General features: G+C 53.2%; 7 protein-coding genes across 7 annotated transcripts; 3 read left to right on the forward strand and 4 right to left on the reverse strand.

The window, feature by feature from the left end:
* Nucleotides 1-81: 81 nt before the first annotated feature.
* Nucleotides 82-1836, reverse strand: A1O7_06337 (tubulin beta chain; the record flags this gene model as incomplete). The annotated part of the gene is made up of 8 exons (XM_007760340.1): nucleotides 82-813; nucleotides 860-1182; nucleotides 1240-1372; nucleotides 1421-1475; nucleotides 1529-1570; nucleotides 1622-1647; nucleotides 1703-1726; nucleotides 1825-1836. 8 exons carry the CDS (start codon nucleotides 1834-1836, stop codon nucleotides 82-84), a joined length of 1347 nt encoding a protein of 448 aa, XP_007758530.1.
* Nucleotides 1837-2305: 469 nt separating this feature from the next.
* Nucleotides 2306-4012, reverse strand: A1O7_06338 (delta-1-pyrroline-5-carboxylate dehydrogenase, mitochondrial; the record flags this gene model as incomplete). The annotated part of the gene is made up of 2 exons (XM_007760341.1): nucleotides 2306-2466; nucleotides 2521-4012. The coding sequence occupies 2 exons, from the start codon at nucleotides 4010-4012 to the stop codon at nucleotides 2306-2308; spliced, it is 1653 nt and encodes a 550-aa protein (XP_007758531.1).
* A 483-nt stretch (nucleotides 4013-4495) lies between these two features.
* Nucleotides 4496-5800, reverse strand: A1O7_06339 (uncharacterized protein; the record flags this gene model as incomplete). The annotated part of the gene is made up of 1 exon (XM_007760342.1): nucleotides 4496-5800. The coding sequence occupies one exon, from the start codon at nucleotides 5798-5800 to the stop codon at nucleotides 4496-4498; it is 1305 nt and encodes a 434-aa protein (XP_007758532.1).
* A 1212-nt stretch (nucleotides 5801-7012) lies between these two features.
* On the reverse strand, nucleotides 7013-9151 carry A1O7_06340 (succinyl-CoA synthetase alpha subunit; the record flags this gene model as incomplete). Its single annotated transcript, XM_007760343.1, has 2 exons — nucleotides 7013-7077; nucleotides 7129-9151. The coding sequence occupies 2 exons, from the start codon at nucleotides 9149-9151 to the stop codon at nucleotides 7013-7015; spliced, it is 2088 nt and encodes a 695-aa protein (XP_007758533.1).
* A 974-nt stretch (nucleotides 9152-10125) lies between these two features.
* A1O7_06341 (uncharacterized protein) lies at nucleotides 10126-10686 on the forward strand (the record flags this gene model as incomplete). The annotated part of the gene is made up of 1 exon (XM_007760344.1): nucleotides 10126-10686. One exon carries the CDS (start codon nucleotides 10126-10128, stop codon nucleotides 10684-10686), a length of 561 nt encoding a protein of 186 aa, XP_007758534.1.
* Nucleotides 10687-11398: 712 nt separating this feature from the next.
* Nucleotides 11399-11754, forward strand: A1O7_06342 (uncharacterized protein; the record flags this gene model as incomplete). The annotated part of the gene is made up of 2 exons (XM_007760345.1): nucleotides 11399-11462; nucleotides 11585-11754. The coding sequence occupies 2 exons, from the start codon at nucleotides 11399-11401 to the stop codon at nucleotides 11752-11754; spliced, it is 234 nt and encodes a 77-aa protein (XP_007758535.1).
* Nucleotides 11755-12199: 445 nt separating this feature from the next.
* A1O7_06343 (uncharacterized protein) lies at nucleotides 12200-15345 on the forward strand (the record flags this gene model as incomplete). Its single annotated transcript, XM_007760346.1, has 3 exons — nucleotides 12200-12244; nucleotides 12295-14786; nucleotides 14841-15345. 3 exons carry the CDS (start codon nucleotides 12200-12202, stop codon nucleotides 15343-15345), a joined length of 3042 nt encoding a protein of 1013 aa, XP_007758536.1.
* Nucleotides 15346-16697: the final 1352 nt, after the last annotated feature.

A 16697-nucleotide genomic window follows, 5' to 3' on the forward strand; every position in this document is an offset into this window, starting at 1 on the left:
CTTCACTGACCTCCGTGCACTCCATCAAGACTAAGACTGAAGAAGCCAATCGCTTCTGCTCAGACACGGGGAGTACATCATCTAAGCTTCCTCCTCAAGAGGAGCCTCCTCCTCACCATACTCCTCCTCACCTTCGGAGATGCTAGCATCCTGGTACTGCTGATACTCCGAGACGAGATCGTTCATGTTGGACTCGGCCTCGGTAAACTCCATCTCATCCATACCCTCGCCGGTGTACCAATGCAAGAAAGCCTTTCGTCGGAACATGGCGGTGAACTGGTCACCAACACGCTTGAAGAGTTCCTGGATAGAGGTAGAGTTGCCCACGAAAGTGGATGACATCTTCAGGCCGCGGGGCGGGATAGAGCACAGAGCGGTCTGGACGTTGTTGGGGATCCACTCGACGAAGTAAGAGTTGTTCTTGTTCTGGACATTGCGCATCTGGTCTTCGACTTCCTTCATGCTCACCTTGCCACGGAAGATGGCTGAGCAAGTGAGGTATCGACCGTTCCTAAAGTCAGACGCAGCCATCATGTTCTTCGGGTCGAACATCTGTTGCGTGAGCTCTGGGACAGTGACGGCACGGAAGGAGTGAGCTCCGCGGCTGGTGAGAGGCGCGAAGCCAACCATGAAGAAGTGCAGACGAGGGAAGGGGACCATGTTGACTGCGAGTTTTCGCAGGTCGGAGTTGAGTTGACCAGGGAACCGCAGGCAAGTGGTGACGCCCGACATGACTGCGGAGACAAGGTGGTTCAGGTCACCATAAGAGGGGTTCGACAGCTTGAGGGTGCGCATGCAGATGTCATAGAGAGCCTAGACATGTCAGTGCTCGTCAAGGCGTGAATGTGACAGATCATACCTCGTTGTCAATACAGAAGGTCTCGTCGGAGTTCTCGACCAACTGATGGACGGAAAGGGTGGCATTGTATGGCTCAACAACAGTATCGGACACCTTGGGGGAGGGGACGACGGAGAAAGTGGCCATCATTCGGTCGGGGAACTCTTCACGGATCTTCGAGATCAACAGCGTACCCATACCAGCACCGGTACCACCACCGAGCGAGTGGGTGATCTGGAAGCCTTGAAGGCAGTCACAGCTCTCGGCCTCACGTCGAACGACATCGAGAACCTGGTCGACAAGTTCAGCGCCCTCGGTATAGTGGCCCTTGGCCCAGTTGTTTCCTACAAAGAGGTGTTATTTGTGTGTGCTTTTCAATGGTTTCAACGTGCTTCTCCTACCAGCACCGCTCTGGCCAAAGACGAAGTTGTCAGGACGGAAGAGTTGACCGAAAGGACCGGCTCGAACGGCGTCCATGGTACCAGGTTCCAGATCGACGAGGACGGCACGGGGGACATATTTGTTGCCGGATGCCTAGACCAGGTCAATTCATTGATCAATGGAGCGCGGGGGTCGAGGTACCTCATTGAAGTAGACGTTCATGCGCTCAAGCTGAAGGTCTGATGTGCCATTGTAGCTAATGTCCGAGTCAACTTGATGGTTCGTGCCCCTAGAAGGTCTTGTACATACACTCCAGAGCCGTCAAGGCCATGTTCGCCCGAGATGATTTGCCTATCAAGGTGTTAGGATTGAGCGGTCACGCGTCTCGCGGTGTGTGCGTACCAGAAGGCAGCACCGATTTGGTTGCCCTGTGATGTTGTCAGTCTTTGATGATTATGATGCTGTCGGTTGAAATAGCCTTACACATTGACCGGTCTGAAGGTGAACCTGTTGGTGATAGCCATGTCAGTTGTTGCTCGCTCAATGGTGGGGTCGAGGGCCAGGGCACAGGGGTATGCAGGTCACCCGACGCGTGTTGCACTCACGATTTCACGCATCCTGACTGATTGACGACTGGGTTGACGACGTGATAAGAGACACGCAGTGTGAGGGAGATGAGAGCAAAGCTACACCCAAGAAGAGATCTCCAGAAGACAGGATGGTGGTGAGGTGTCGTTGTGGATAGAAGCGAGACTTGAGAAATCCGCCGTCAACAAACTTGAACGTTTGGGCAGAGGAAGTGGACCGCCAAGCGGCTACTGAACGTAACGGCGCAAATCAGCGGTGAAGAAGCCGCTAAGTACCTGTTGTTGCGCTTTCCCTCTTTGAGCTCTGCGGCAACACGAGCGACGCGTGAAAATCAAACTCGCATCACAACACTGGAGCAGAAGTTGAACCGAAACGTATTCATTATGCTGTGATTCTCATTGGTTTTTTGGTCTACGATGAATCCGCCATCTTTTATCGCTCTGTCCATGCCAAGGACATGCTGGGTATCATTCAAAAGAATCCCGGTGACTGTTCAGCCTACAACTCATTTGAAGGGTATTCTACCTTGGTTGTAGGCAGTGTCTCCTCTTTCATCGACCTCATGCTAACGAACCGCGACAAGATGGCTGCCGAGCCAGCTTTGTCGTTTGTACCTGAAGCTCGTGCACCTCCGAATGGCTGTTGTCCGACCACAGCACCTTTCCTCATTGTTAGCTCACGAGCTGATTGCAACCCGGATATGGGGCACATACCTGTACTCTTGCAATTGATATAGTAGTTACCGGCCGCATTTCTCAGGGCTTCCTCCGCATATCTGACGGCGGCGCGATCCTGGGCAAATACAGCCCCAGTCAGGCCGTAGTCAGATGTGCTATCCACCAGTTCACAGGCCTTCTCAAATGAATCTGGTTCTGATTCGTCGTAGACATAGACCGTCAAGATGGGTCCAAAGAACTCGGTCTTGAAGTTTCGATGATTCGGATCCTTCGCGACATAGACTGTAGGGTGAACGTACCAGCCTTTAGAACTGTCGTACTTGCCACCAGTGACCAGTTCCAAAGAGCTGTCGTCCTTGGCCGCGTCGATGACACCAGAAAGCTTCTTGAAGCTCGCTTCGTGTATGACTGGGCCAATAAAGTTATCGAATTCCTCCGGCGGCCCTACCTTGAGCTTCTCTGTAGCCTCAACGAGCTTGCTCTTGAACTCGGGCCAAATCGAGGATGGCACGTATAACCGCGAGGTAGCACTGCATTTCTGACCTTGGTATTCGAATGCCCCTCGAACGGTCTGCACCACTGCATTGGTGATGTCCGCACTGTTATGAACTAGATGAAAGTTCTTTCCCCCGGTCTCGCCAACTATCCTCGGATAACCCCTGTATCGTCCCTCAGCGATCCCTTGGCCGATCTGACCGTAGAGTTTGCGGAAGACGGCTGTAGACCCGGTGTAGTGCAGAGCGGCGAAGTGCTTGTGGTTGAGAACCGCCTGAGTAACCTCCTCGGCATCACCCGGTAGGAATTGGATGACGCCTGCGGGCAGACCAGCTTCGGTAAGGATTTGGTGCACAAGATAATTTGATGCGATGGCTGAGGGACTGGGCTTCCAGATGACCACATTGCCCATGAGAGCCGGAGCGCCAGGCAGGTTACCTCCAATAGCTGTGAAATTGAAAGGGGAGATAGCATAGACAAAGCCTTCTAGCGGTCGGTATTCCAACCTGTTCCACACGCCCGGGAAGTTGTAGGGCGGCTGCTGGGCATATAGCTCCTCCGCGTATCGGACGTTGAATCTCAGAAAGTCGATCAGCTCGGCAGCCGCATCGATCTCTGCCTGCCATGCATTCTTTCCCTGCCCCAGCATTGTCGCCGCCATGATCTCATATCTGTATTTCGTACTGATCAAATCTGCCGCCTTGAGAAAAATCGCAGCTCGGTCGGCGAAGGGGAGAGACTCCCAGGCAGGCTTGGCCGCAAGCGCAGCATCAATGGCGTTCTTGACATCTGCTGCTGAGGCATTGGAGTATTTGGCAATGGGCGTCGCGTGGGAGGACGGGTTGCTCTGGGTGAGCACGGAGGAAGTCTGGACGGCCTTCCCTGACACCACGATGGGGATATCGAGAGGAGCTTTCTCTTGCAGAGCTCTCACGGCGGCCTCCAAGCCTTCTCTTGACTTTCCGCCCTTCTCATAGTGTTGGTTTGGCTCGTTGGTGATGTTGGGTAGGCGGAACGCGGCGAGGGTCGACATGCTGAAGGAAGTTGGGTGGAAACCGCGGACAGATTGTGTCGACTTGAAGACACGAGGGAGGGAAGAAGCAGGTTGCGAAAGTGAAAACAGCTTCCCGCATGAAGCAGACATTTTCTATGAGGAGGCAACCACCACTCAACACGATTTGACTCCTCCCCTCCTTCCCTCACAGACCACAAGGTACGCCCCACGCTGATCTTTATGCTATGAGATGGGCTGCTGGCTATCCGCGGCTCCAGGCGGGGCGCGCCCAAGCCCATGTTCGCAGGCATGGAGATGCCCGCCAGAGGAAGGATAGGCATTGCTCGGTGCCTCTCTATTGGTAGGAAATGCCAAGGAGTGGCGCAAAGGCTGAAGGACACCCCTAGCTAGCCTTGCATGTATTCAGACTTCAGAAGTCACAGGGCGGAGAAGCTCAGGAGATCGAGCATTTTTATCGTTGTACTATGCTTGAGCGGAGACACGCTTTGCGAAGGCTTTGGTTCAACCTTGGTGTTGACGATGGAGTGCGAAGGGACATCCACCTGTCCTCTCCTTCAACAACTTCTCCTTCACCAAGTCCATTTCCTTCTGGCCCTTACCCACAAAGACAGATGGCCCTACATTTTTCACCTCAAATCCCTCCGGATACGTGTCCGGGTCTCCTGGACGGGATATCCCAAGCATCAGACCGAGCAGTGCGCCAGGTCCCCATCGATTCCATAACGTCGGCTTGACATAGACCGGTGCGGTGTCCCAAACGAGGTAGTACCTCTTGCCCTTTGCGTCAGGTTCCTTGGTGAGCATCTTCTTCGCCGTGAACTTGGGTCTAGGTAAGGCCAGATACCTCAGATACAACCGTCTCAGCTTCATAAAGCCATCGAAGAATGTTGAATATGATGCTGGTGCTCTCTCAAACATAATGGCTTCCCTCAACCGGTCGTCCAGTGGCGCACTGACGACTTTGGTAAGAACACCCCTCATGAATGCAGGAGATTGGCTGATCAGCAGCTGCCGAGTCTGCACTGCTGTATCGTAGTTCTTCTTGTTCGGGACCATACACCTCTTCTCGTAATCTTTGGCCCAGGTATCCAGCTCGTGGTAGAACTGCACGCCATCTTTCCATCCCGTGGAATATGATGGGAGCTTCTCGAAAGAGATATCCATACCGTCGCCCATGGCTTTATGGAAGACACCCATAGCGCAGATCTCCAGCTCGGTCAGCTGTCTCCACTCGTACTTGTTGATCCATTCAACAGGCTGGTTGAGGAACAGTGACAGCGTATAAAGCATATCGTCGTTGCTGATCTTGCCCTGCTTGATGTAGTGGCCATGCAAGTAATTCAATCTGGCATATGCCTCGATGCACCTGTCGCTGTTGGGCTCGGCGCCATACATATCGCCTAGCAACACTCCGGTGTCGGCGTAACGCTTGGGTACATTCTTTTCGGTCGACAGCTGAGTTGTTTTGACGAGTAGCTCGCTGATGGTCGGGATGCCATAGGTGCGAAACAGGGCGAACTGTAAACCTTTCTCGAATAGAGCTGGGAATTCGGTGTCGCTGACAACTTGGATGATATCGTGGGCCTCTTTCACAGTCATGCCCTCATATGACGGCCGCTCCGGGGTCCCATATTTGTACTTGGCCTGCAATGATTTCAGCTTGCGAAAGCGCAGTGCTGAGCAGAGAAACGGGTATGCGACGATGGCAGGAAGCAGGTAGTAAGACCAGAACGATGAGAGACCCGAAAGATTCTGTGTAGAAACAGATGCGAATTTCGAGAATGACTCGTTGGTAAATGTTGCCATGTTGTCGAGTTGATGTGTTCCGGCGGCCAAAGTGTCTTTCCCAACAATTAGCAGACACAGTACGAGCCTCACAGTTGCATGCGAGGAGCCTCGATAGGATAGCAACGAGGAGTCTCCTGGAGTATGCGCCGTATCACAGACTGCTGGACGACTGCTCAGTTGTCTTGGGCGGGAATTGTCAGCAATTTATCTACCTACAGCACGGAGTCTTCTGGATGGCCTCGCTTAACAAATCTGCCGTTACAGACTGTACATAAGCTAGGCCGGGCGCCTGGAGCCTGCAGCCAAGCGCTCTTTACGCCTTAGGATCTTTCGGCTCTAGGCCCTCAAGATGGAGGGCCTCTTAAGACTCCGCGCCCAGTCTCAGGCATCGACCACGATATGTTGACAAGCGAACACTAACCGAATTTAATGATTTGATTGTGTACTCCGTACGTCCATGCGTTCAACTTGTATCGAACGATTCCATGCTTCGCAACTCCTACCGTACCAGGAAAATGGGCAAACGCGGCTGTGTACAAGAAGTGACCCGACAGCACCTTTGCAACAGGCCACGTTTTGTGGTCCTGTACGTTGTGCTGCCCTGCCCATCCGAGCGCGGCCCGCAAAATCGTGCTGACACAATGTGGCCGCTCCATAAGCTGCGCGAGATGCTGAGCAAGACGATCTGGGATTCAGAGTCTCACTGGCTCTTGCTGCAACACGCACCCTGGTCGCATTCTGTCGCCTGGATGTCTGCGTCGACACACACGACACCACAGCCGAGTCAGCACGTCGATGTCGATACGGTCTGAGTCTTGTGTAAGCAGCTACTGTAGACACCCAGAGTTACCCAATCAGAGGATCGGGATTATCTGCACTTCCTCTCCTCAGATGTGCAGGTATTCGGGATTAAATGCTCCCATCAAGATGAATGCAGCCGACTTTTGCATCCGAAAGTGCATGCCTTCTCAAGAAGCGAATAGCAGGCGTTCTTCATATCTGGGCACATTTGACTTCCTCCCAGGGTATGTGTGCTCTCTCGTGGTAATGCATCCTCTCGGGTATACCTTGCAGTTGCGTTCACAGTGGTCATCCGATGCGCGTCTCGCTAAGTGCAGGACCATGCAGGTCTTCCTCCAATCAGCCATACTCCATGCGACGTTTAGAACTCCCATGCGAATGTTGTGTCAATAGCGCCCGCGAGGCATGTCGTCTTCCTCAGTATGTATCCTACTCCATCTTTGCCCTTCCGTTTGCTAGTGCAATTGCGCGTGCGGCTGCCTCATCAAAGGAGTCTATAACGGGATTGTTAGTCTGTGCAATCGCCCTCTTCTACGTGCACTCACCATATGCGTCCAGCTTGAGACCACTTTCTTGAATGAGCTTTTGACCCTCAGCCTCGCGCGTACCTCGGATCCGGACCACCACAGGTACTTGCAGATCGAGGTCTTTGAAGGCCATCAGGATTCCCCGCGCGATCATGTCGCCCAGAGTCAACCCGCCGAAGATATTGACAAGAATACACTTCACTCGAGGATCTGATGTCACGATCCTGAAGCCAGCCTTGATGGTTTCGGAAGTGGCCTTCCCACCGGTGTCCATGAAATTAGCGGGATGACCACCTCGAGCAACCAGTGCGTCGACGGTGTTCATGGCCAACCCAGCTCCATTGACTATCGTACCCAGAGTTCCTTCTCCCGCCAGCTTGACGTATATCATGCCTTCCTTCTCCGCCTCGACTTCCTCACGGACTTCGCTGTTGATGTCTCTCAGAGCATGGACATCAGCCTGGCGGCCAGAACTCCGGAAAGCGGCATCGTCGAAACCGAACTTGGCTCTCTGTACTTGCAGTCCTCCCTTGTCGTCGACGACAATCTGGGTCTGAACAACAAACGCTTCCTTGGACATGAAGATGTCGACCAATTCAGCGACCAGTCTCCGCAATGCATGTTGACCGTGGCCAGAGACGCCCAGGTGCGCTGAGACTGTCTCGAGCATGGAATCCGATAGCGCCTCATCCGTGCCGTACGCAAAGGGGAATTTCTTGGATTTTGCGAATGCTTCTTCGGGATTCGTTGTGGGAGACACGATAATGCAAGGTTGCCGCGCCTCTCGGTCAATGGAGATAGCGACAAACCTCTCGGGAAGTCCAGTAGGTACGTCCACCGTCGGAATGCCTCTCGCATTAAGCATGTCGAATGCTTGCGAGGCTTTGACGTACAAGGTACGCTTCTGTGACGGGATTGCTTTCCCTTCTTGCGGCCTCGGTAGTGTCCGCATTGTATGAAGGCCTCGCCTTTGTGAAGCGCCTGGACTCGAGGGCGTTCGTGGAGTCGACGTTGTCCTCTCAGCCAGTAATCTCTTCATGCCTTCGCCGAGTTTCTCTGGGTGATCCACAACTGTCACACCGGCATCTTCCAGGATGTTGATCTTCTGCGCCGCAGTCGCTTCTCCAGGGGCCGCCCACGCCCCAGCATGGCCCATGATACGACCAGGCGGCGCCTCGATACCTCCTATTACGGACATGAAAGGCTTCGGGTTTGCTGTCCGCTTATTGTAGTCTTTGATCCACTCTGCCGCCCTCAACTCCGCGCTGCCGCCGACCTCGCCTATCATTATAATGCCTTCGGTGTCCTCGTCCTCTACCAACACTTGGAAAGCTTCAGTGAATGTTGTCCCTGCAAGAACATCGCCACCCATGCTAATCCCGTATGTCTGGCCCAACCCTGCTCGTGTCGTAGAAGCCACCGCTTCGTAGCTCAATGTGCCGGACTTCGCAATGATACCGACTTTGCCTTCAGTAAAGAATGGCAAGGGCTGAAAGCCTAATCGACATCGGCCATGCACGTTGATAATGCCCGGACAGTTTGCGCCCACCAGTCTCGTCTTCGACTGAGTTCGAAGCATTTGATGTATTCTCAAGATATCGTGGACCGGGATGTGTTCGGCGACGGCGACGATTAACGGAATTTCGTTCTCAATCGCTTCCTCCATGGCCGTGACCGTGCCATTGCCTGGGACGTAGATGGCGCTGGCGTCGGGCTTGAGCTTCTCCACAGCTACTCTGACACTGGGCAGCACAGGTAAACCCAGATGCTCTGCCTCCACTCCAGGCTTCACGCCACCAACAATATTGGTTCCAAACTCGAGCGATTCCTTTGCATTCATTGTTGCTTGGCGTCCAGTAAACCCCTGGTACAGCACGCGAGTATGTTTGCCGATTTTCAGGTTGTTGATTGTGTCTGCGTAGCTCGACCGACGCGCCGAAGATGAAAATGGAGCGACATTGCCACATGTACCATATCTATGCAGTATGGGTAGCGAAGCTTTCTGGGATCTTATACCCCGTGGGAGGATGATCCTGGTCATCTTGCCAATTGACCCCCGCAGTCGATGAGACAACTACACCAGACACACTAACAAATGACCTTGCGAGCTCGGAAAGCATCAACGAGAATCGCACAGAGACTGCACGCAAAGCGACAAGACGCTATGTGGTCGGAGCGGAATATATACAAAGGTTGGGTAAGTGAGTCTAGATTTATGCTCGGCACGATAACCGTTACAATCGGGTAATGGCCGTGAAGCAGATGAGCAACTCCCGAGGTCGGAGAAACGCCATTGATGAGGAGGCTGGTTTATCGAGACGCACGTCGTGGCGTTGGGGGATGGATAGGTGATTTCCGAGACGCTAGAGAGCTTTCGAGACGAAAGTGCTCGTAATTTGCGAGATCGGACGCGATAGAGTCGCTGAGACGCCGAGGAATTATCGAAGCGGTGGGTACCTCGTACGACGAGAAGGAAGACACAAAGCAGCTGAAGTATTGGACTGTACGGAGTACCACAGCCCGCCCTCTCTTTCTTCTCCGCCCGACTACCTACTGTGTAAGCCCGAGCTGACTGGCACAAGATCACATCGGACTGGGTCCAGTCCAGTCTTTGCTGCTCGGCATCGATTGCACCTTTCATGGCCCCTCGTGCCCCTGCAGCAGGCGACACGACAACTGAATGCGGGGATGGTTCGCAGATTCCCCAGCGTTGCAGGCACCAAACTTTAACCGGAGCATTGTCTGTGGTGAAGCCCAACTGGCAACTGCCGCTTAACTTTACCTGCACGTGCCATTCGTCATCCAGCCTCTCATCCGTTCCTCTCATGCGAGGCGTCTCAGCATTGGAGCTGCTTGCGGAGCATGGTTCTTCAGGTGGTGTCAGGAGCATCGATCATCATGACATCGTTGTATGATGATCTGATCCTTCGTTCCTGGATTCTGCTTCAAAAGCCAACTCGTGATCTCTTTCGACAGTAGTGTGCAGGAATTACTTAAGACTTCTTCGCCCTCGGCATGTCCGTCCAAGGATCAATGGAGTCCAAGTTATCGAGCTTACACATAGATCTCCCTCCTAGCTCGAAAGATATACCCTCCAAAACGAAGAACGGCGTGTTGGATTCGTGGGAGGACGATGAACCCGAGGAGACGTCGAATACGCAAACACCTGTTGACGGAGTGGGACCCCCACTGAAGCCAGTCAAGTCGTTGGATCCTGCATTGGGACCACCTCCTCCGACTCCTATCTCACCAGGTGGGCAGGATATCGACTGGTCCCCTGCCCAAGTTCTTGGAGGGGGCCGTCCGAGCACCCGGCCATACTCTCCGCCTACCCCGTCTACTGCGCAAGCAGATTCTGATAGAGACCGAAGGAGACCAGAGAAGACCACGGCTACCGCAAGTCGAATGATTGCTGCTGGATTAGGAATGAAGGCCCAAAAGAAGACGGAGGAACAAAGGCAGTACGATCGAGCTGTAAGAGAGCAAGAGGTGAAACGACGGAACCGAGAAAAGGAAGCAAAGGAGCGTGAAAAGGAAGCTGATGAAAAGATGAAGGCTGCAGTCTGGGACGGTTGATCTGAGCCTTATGTCAACTCCGCTGCAACAGATTGATCAAATATCCTGCGCGCTTCAATCGATCTGCCAGGTCACGGGGTTTCTCAGCGGGCGGCTACAGTGGTGATGATGGGATTACGATGACTGCTTTGGACGCGCCGAAGGTGCAGGTGGCTGGACAGCTTTCTGACGGGAGCCCAGAGGGCAATGAGGATGAAATTTGAAGAGTGAGTACTGAAGAGTTAAGGGCGAAGACCTGAAACCAAGCCCAACAACTCGCAGAGGGAATAATTATTGCATCTTCGGCGTCATGAATTATGAGGAAAACGCTGCCACGGGGTGGCTCACATGTAGCTTCACAATAGGGAGGTTAAGACAATGCAAATATCTCCAATCCAGCCCTTAGTGGTCTATACTGCCCAAAAAATATCACTATGTCTAACCTTGGATTGCTGATCTGGAGATGAATTTCAAGTTACGTTTACCGGCGCCTGCGGTGGTAGGTACTGGTACCTATGACGTAGTGCTATTTAGCACGCTCAATGCCTGAGCGCCGGTACGTTACCTAGGTAAACATTTAGTCAACCTGACTTTGAAGGATCCCTTGTATCAGTCCCATACCATTCACACCCTGCACTGTTGTTGAGTGTGCTGGATATATTACATCTGAACGAGCACACAATGGTGAGCTCCGTTCGGGTCTGAATTCGCCGTCTTGACATAGATGCTTACTATGGCCAAGGGCAAACTAGAAGACGATTTGAAAACAGATCCTCCGTGCCACCCTAGGGCGGTGAGTAGACTCTTCCACCGACCCGAAAGACATTTGAAGCTGATGGATTCTCTGCCAAGTGTGCCATCCAAGGTGGGTGACAGTCTCCATGTCTCCGAGCAGGCAGCGATTGACGCCATCATCCAGATTGCCTGCAAAAGCACAACTACAAGGAAGAAAAGTGCCAGTCAGCGGTAGACGCCCTGTACGAATGCTGCAATGCCTTCTACAAGGACAAGGGCGATGACGCCAGCACGACATCGTGCCCGAAACCGAAGCTACTGAAGCTGAAGATGCAGCAGCGAGGGCAAAGTTGACATGCTCAGAGAACGCCTGGTATTCTGTACACAGCGTCCCATCGAGCATGTCTGGTGTCAAGGTATTCAGAACCCTGTGAAAGAATGTAGCAAATCGATTTTTTCTACCTGAGCCATCGTCCCTTTTGCGAGGTCTGGTCAGCTGAACAGCGAATGCCAAAATAACGCTCTTAGGCAATCGTGAGCACGCGAGAGACCCCGTAGGATCTGAACAAACATTGGAAATATTATCGTCTGTTCCGAGACTCTAATGACTACCTGTATGACATTTGGGAAAAAGAAGAAAAGGTCAGAATATCAGAAGGTGAGGTGGAAGGGATTTTGAAATTTTCTTCGCTGCACCAATGCTCCTCCGTAACATCGCGTCGCGTGTGAAAGCGAGGCAGTATCAGAAAAGCCGTGAACATCCTTGAACCCAACGTCATTTAGGGACTGTACAGCTGCTATGGCGCCTGTTACGCGGTCTTCGCTCTATGGAAGGCAGTCGCAGGTGAGTCAATAACAGTGCTTTTCTTGGAAGACTGCTGATTCGATTGACAGCTGGAGAACAACCCCAGCCAGGAAGAGTCGAACTCGCCAGGCGACGGACGCGAGGATCAGCAAATGGCTGATGAGGATGATGAAGAGTCCCTTCACGAAGGTGCGACTGAGAACGTCGAATTTCTTTACACTTCACAAGGCGGGGTGGAGCTCGGGCGACGGGCAGGATCAAGCATGCTGATCGACACAACAGATGCGCAGTCTCCTTTTCGGTCTTCTGCGCAAGAGATGCTTCGTCCTCTGCAAGACACTGCCGAACGAGTAAGCCGACAGGTCGAGGAGTTTGCGAAAGCTCTGGATAGATTCGTCTCCAATCGAGAACCCACGGACAACTCTCTCTGGGACGATGCGTTGGTATTGCTGGAACGCTATAGCAAGATCGCAGACATACGGAAAGCCAAAACACCTGCCGGAGAGGAACAGGGCGAATTGGACAAGTTGCAGCTCGAATCTGATTTGTGGATTCTGGTTAGGAACCTGCTGTACACTAATTCACCGCGCAACCTCAACGACGTGCAGATTGCCCAGGAATCGAGACTGGCGGGCTTGCATCGTTATTCCACCAACACCGAGCTTTGGACTGCATTTCTAGACTCAGATGCTGTTGCCCAAGAGTACGAAAATATCCTGTCGTGGCTGCAGGAAAGAGCAGCGGATACATCGCCCCCCGTCGAGGAGCTTACACGCAGTCTGATGGACAAATCATCACGTGGTGACGGCATTTGGAGCTCTGGACCGATCTTTACTCAGTCAAAGATCAAGCAGCAGAAGCGCACTCGAGTGTGGTCGTTGCCACTAGAGCCCTCCAATCCAGGCTTGAACCGAACGCATGTCCGTGAAAGCGACCAGACCCGGCTTGTTACACAGCTCGACCCCGATGCCCGCACTAGGGAGTCGGCAGCTTTTGAAGATGAAGATGAATACTACGACCAGGCAACCTGGCAGACGTATTGGGAGATGCTGCGCCGAGGAAAGAGCAATACCGAAATCCAATCGTGGTTCTCGGAGCGAAAGATGTTGTGGAAATATGCCTCTCTCTGTGGGGGTGGGACTCCCACCAAACAGATGATCGACTCTCCTTGGGTGCGGATATTGAACTTTGCCACAAACTCGGAATGGTTGGAGCGCTGTCGCATGCTGGCTCAGAACCCTGCGGTTGAAGATCACTTCCAGAGAGCCGTCTATGGAGTCCTGTGCGGCGACTTCGGCGCCTCCAAGTCTGCAAGCAAGACCATTGAAGATCACCTGTTCTCCATCTTTAATTCTCTCCTGATCCAGAGATATCAGCACTATCTCGAAGCTTTCAGAACCAGATCCTCGGCATCTACCATCCCCGGATATCGGCCTGCAGCACCTTCCACCGAAAAGATCCGACAGTATCTGACCGTCGTCCAGTCCGACCCATCAATCAAGGAAGAAGTCCACCTCCCACACAAGCTGATTGAGTTGGCGGTAATGTCAAAAGATTTTGGCAACCTCTTCGTAACAATGGGTCGGGCTGCAGCCCATGTCTTGTACGCAACTGGCCAAGGTTCGCAGCTCATGAAGAAGAATGAAGGCGAAGTGAATGAAGTTGCTTCACTGAATGCGCAGGACCAAGACTCTGTACGAATGGTGGCGCACCTGCAGCTCTTGCTACGGTCTCTTGGTATGCTGGACTCGGCGTATGCCCAAAACGAATATGAGCTGGAGAATAACATCGCAGCTTACGTCGGGTTACTGGAAAGCTTGGGAAGATGGCTCCTGATCCCGCTTTATGCTTCCAAACTGTCCAAGAAGAGAAGCTACCACGTCTTGGGAGCCATCTTAATCAATGTGACGGACCGTCGTGAGCGAGACTTGCAAGTCAAGCTCATGAAGCAGTACAACATCGACGTCTCGGAAGTCGCCTACGGTATCTTCTCGCTGGCCAACTTTGCAGACCTGCAAAAGCTCCGCCACTACAAACACGGTCCTATCTCCTCCAAGATCACAATGATGGGAGGTACGGGCAAAACTGCTCAGCACAAGATCCGTCCGGCCATGATGAGTGGCGACGTCCCCGAAACCGAATTAAGGGCAATCAGAAGCGTCGAATGGATCCGGTATGTTGATGCCGAGAACTGGGGATTAGCAGCTTGGTCTGTTGGCGTGCTGTACAAGGTCTTCCTGCTCGAGGGGAAATTCGTTGCCCTCCGCCAGCTGCTTGAGCGAGTTGGACTGTCTGTGATGTCCCTTGCCGCCGTAGGTATGAACCTACAATTTGCAGACGCGGATCCACCCACAGGCCACATCGAGAGTGAAGTCGACGAGATGGATGAAGATCACGTCAAGCCCATGAGCAGCCCGAGTCGCAAGCGGAAGGCAGCCGGCACCGATACTACGTCCGGAAAAGCAAAGACGGATCGCCAAACGCTGGCACTGCAGTGCCTGGTATGGAAGCAGCTAGAGCAGCTCGTAGCTGCCATTGATGCTTTGGACATTTTCCAAGAAGTGGCGGACGCCCTCGAACAGTGAGTTCCCCTGTCTGTCATTGCCTTTCGGTAAACTAATTGCAGTCGCACTAGACACAAAACCAACCCGTCCGCAGCGCGCAATTACAGGCGAGAACTCAAGCGAACTCTTGACGACGTCCGACAAGCGATGAATCCAGTTCTTGTCGACGACTTCCTCTGTCGGCCGGATGATGAGAATGAAGCAACCGTCTTGGACGACATCCGCAATCACTACATTCCCGAAGTCGTCCTTGCGTACAACAGTGCCCTATGGTTTGCAGGCCACTATGTCTCCCGCACCTGGCTCGTTGAATGCATGACTCTGGCGCAGGTCGTCGCTGAAACTCCCATGTTGACCGCGGTTTTTGTTGCAAGCGGAAGAATGAAGGAATTGGTTAGGGCGTTTGCGGTCGACAGCCAAGCGCTTCTGCAGGCGACCGAGCAAAGTAGCGCAGGTGGTGCAGGGACGGGTGCCGGCCGGGCGAAGAAGATCCGGACCGAAAAAGGGAATGCGGATATCTGGAAGGTCAGCTGGAAAGAAGACTACAGAGCTTTGGATTTAGAGGCGATGGACTGAAGCGGAGAGAAGTCTGTTGCGACTCCTCTTGCTCGACAAAGACAGATCTGCGGGCTTTTGATCAGGGATGTGGTTGTGCTGGATCTCAGAATTGCTGAACGTGACGTCCAGTATGCCTTTCTCACTTAGCAAGGCCTCTGGCAATGAAAGACCTCATTCCGAGCTCTGAATCCGTCACATCAGTCCGTCCTATTCGATGAGCCCAAATAGACAGTATCACGCATGCCATTCACAGGTCATCCAAAATTGTCGAGGCCTTTTAGCGAGTCCGCCCAGCGACCGACAAGGCTGAAAGAAGCGAGATTGACCATGGCGACGTTGAGACACCAACAGTTACAGTACTGTAACGCATCACGCTCAGAACCATCCAGAAACACAAGACGACCCCGTACGAGGTACTCCTGCTGCAGTATCCTACCAATACAAAAATCTCTTGACCTCTGTCCCCAATACCCGGGCTCCTACTCAATCGGTGTATACACATGTACCTACAGAGTACTCCGTACTAACCACACCACTTACCCACTTCTCGAGGCAAAGAACCCTCGTGCCTCGGAACTGACCAGCCCGCTCGCTCGCTCTCTCATAAACCATGTCCTTACCCATCAGCTCGGTCATCCAACCCATCGCCATCCACGGCTTCCCCGCCCCAGCACAGGAAGGACGGCGACCATGATGAACCCGCACTTTCGGAACTTGGTACGGAGGCGTCCTACTCCTCCTCGCCCTCGCAAGCCAGCAGTACTGACTCTGCTCCCCAAACACCAACACGCACCTTTGGGGACGCCATCGCCTCGGCCACGCCCGCACGACTTAGGACCACTCTCCTGAACATGTGCCGCCAGGACGCCATCTGCGTGGCGTTGGCGAGGAAGGAACTCCTACTCGTCGAAACGGGGACATGCGGAACCGGAGATCAGGCGAGTGCGAGCGCGATCAAAGAAGCGCCTCTGCAAGGCGTATGAAGTGTGTAGGCAGTGCGAGGAGGAGTATGATGTCGAGGAGAATGAGAACGAGGCCGCCGGTGGGGAAGGCTGGTGGAAGGGCGTTGTGCGGGTATCATCCGGGTATGTTTCGTACCTAAGCATGCATTTCATGTGCGCGTGCGTGTGCGTAGTGTTGTGTTGGTGTGCTGGCTGTGTGAAATGTATCGCGCTTTATTGTAACTAGGTATGCTTGTTGCGTCCTGTAACGACCTGAGGGGGGGCGCTGGTTACGCTCCATACTGCGTTTGAGTCCACTCGACGGTCATATTTGTTGGTGTTTGACTGTCTGAGTGTTGACTGTCTGAGTGTTGACTGTCTGAGTGTTGACTGTCTGAGTGTTGACTGTCTGAGTGTTGACTGTCTGAG

The sequence above is a fragment of the Cladophialophora yegresii genome (genome assembly GCF_000585515.1).
Source record: "Cladophialophora yegresii CBS 114405 chromosome Unknown aczIN-supercont1.4, whole genome shotgun sequence".
Lineage (NCBI taxonomy): Eukaryota > Fungi > Ascomycota > Eurotiomycetes > Chaetothyriales > Herpotrichiellaceae > Cladophialophora > Cladophialophora yegresii.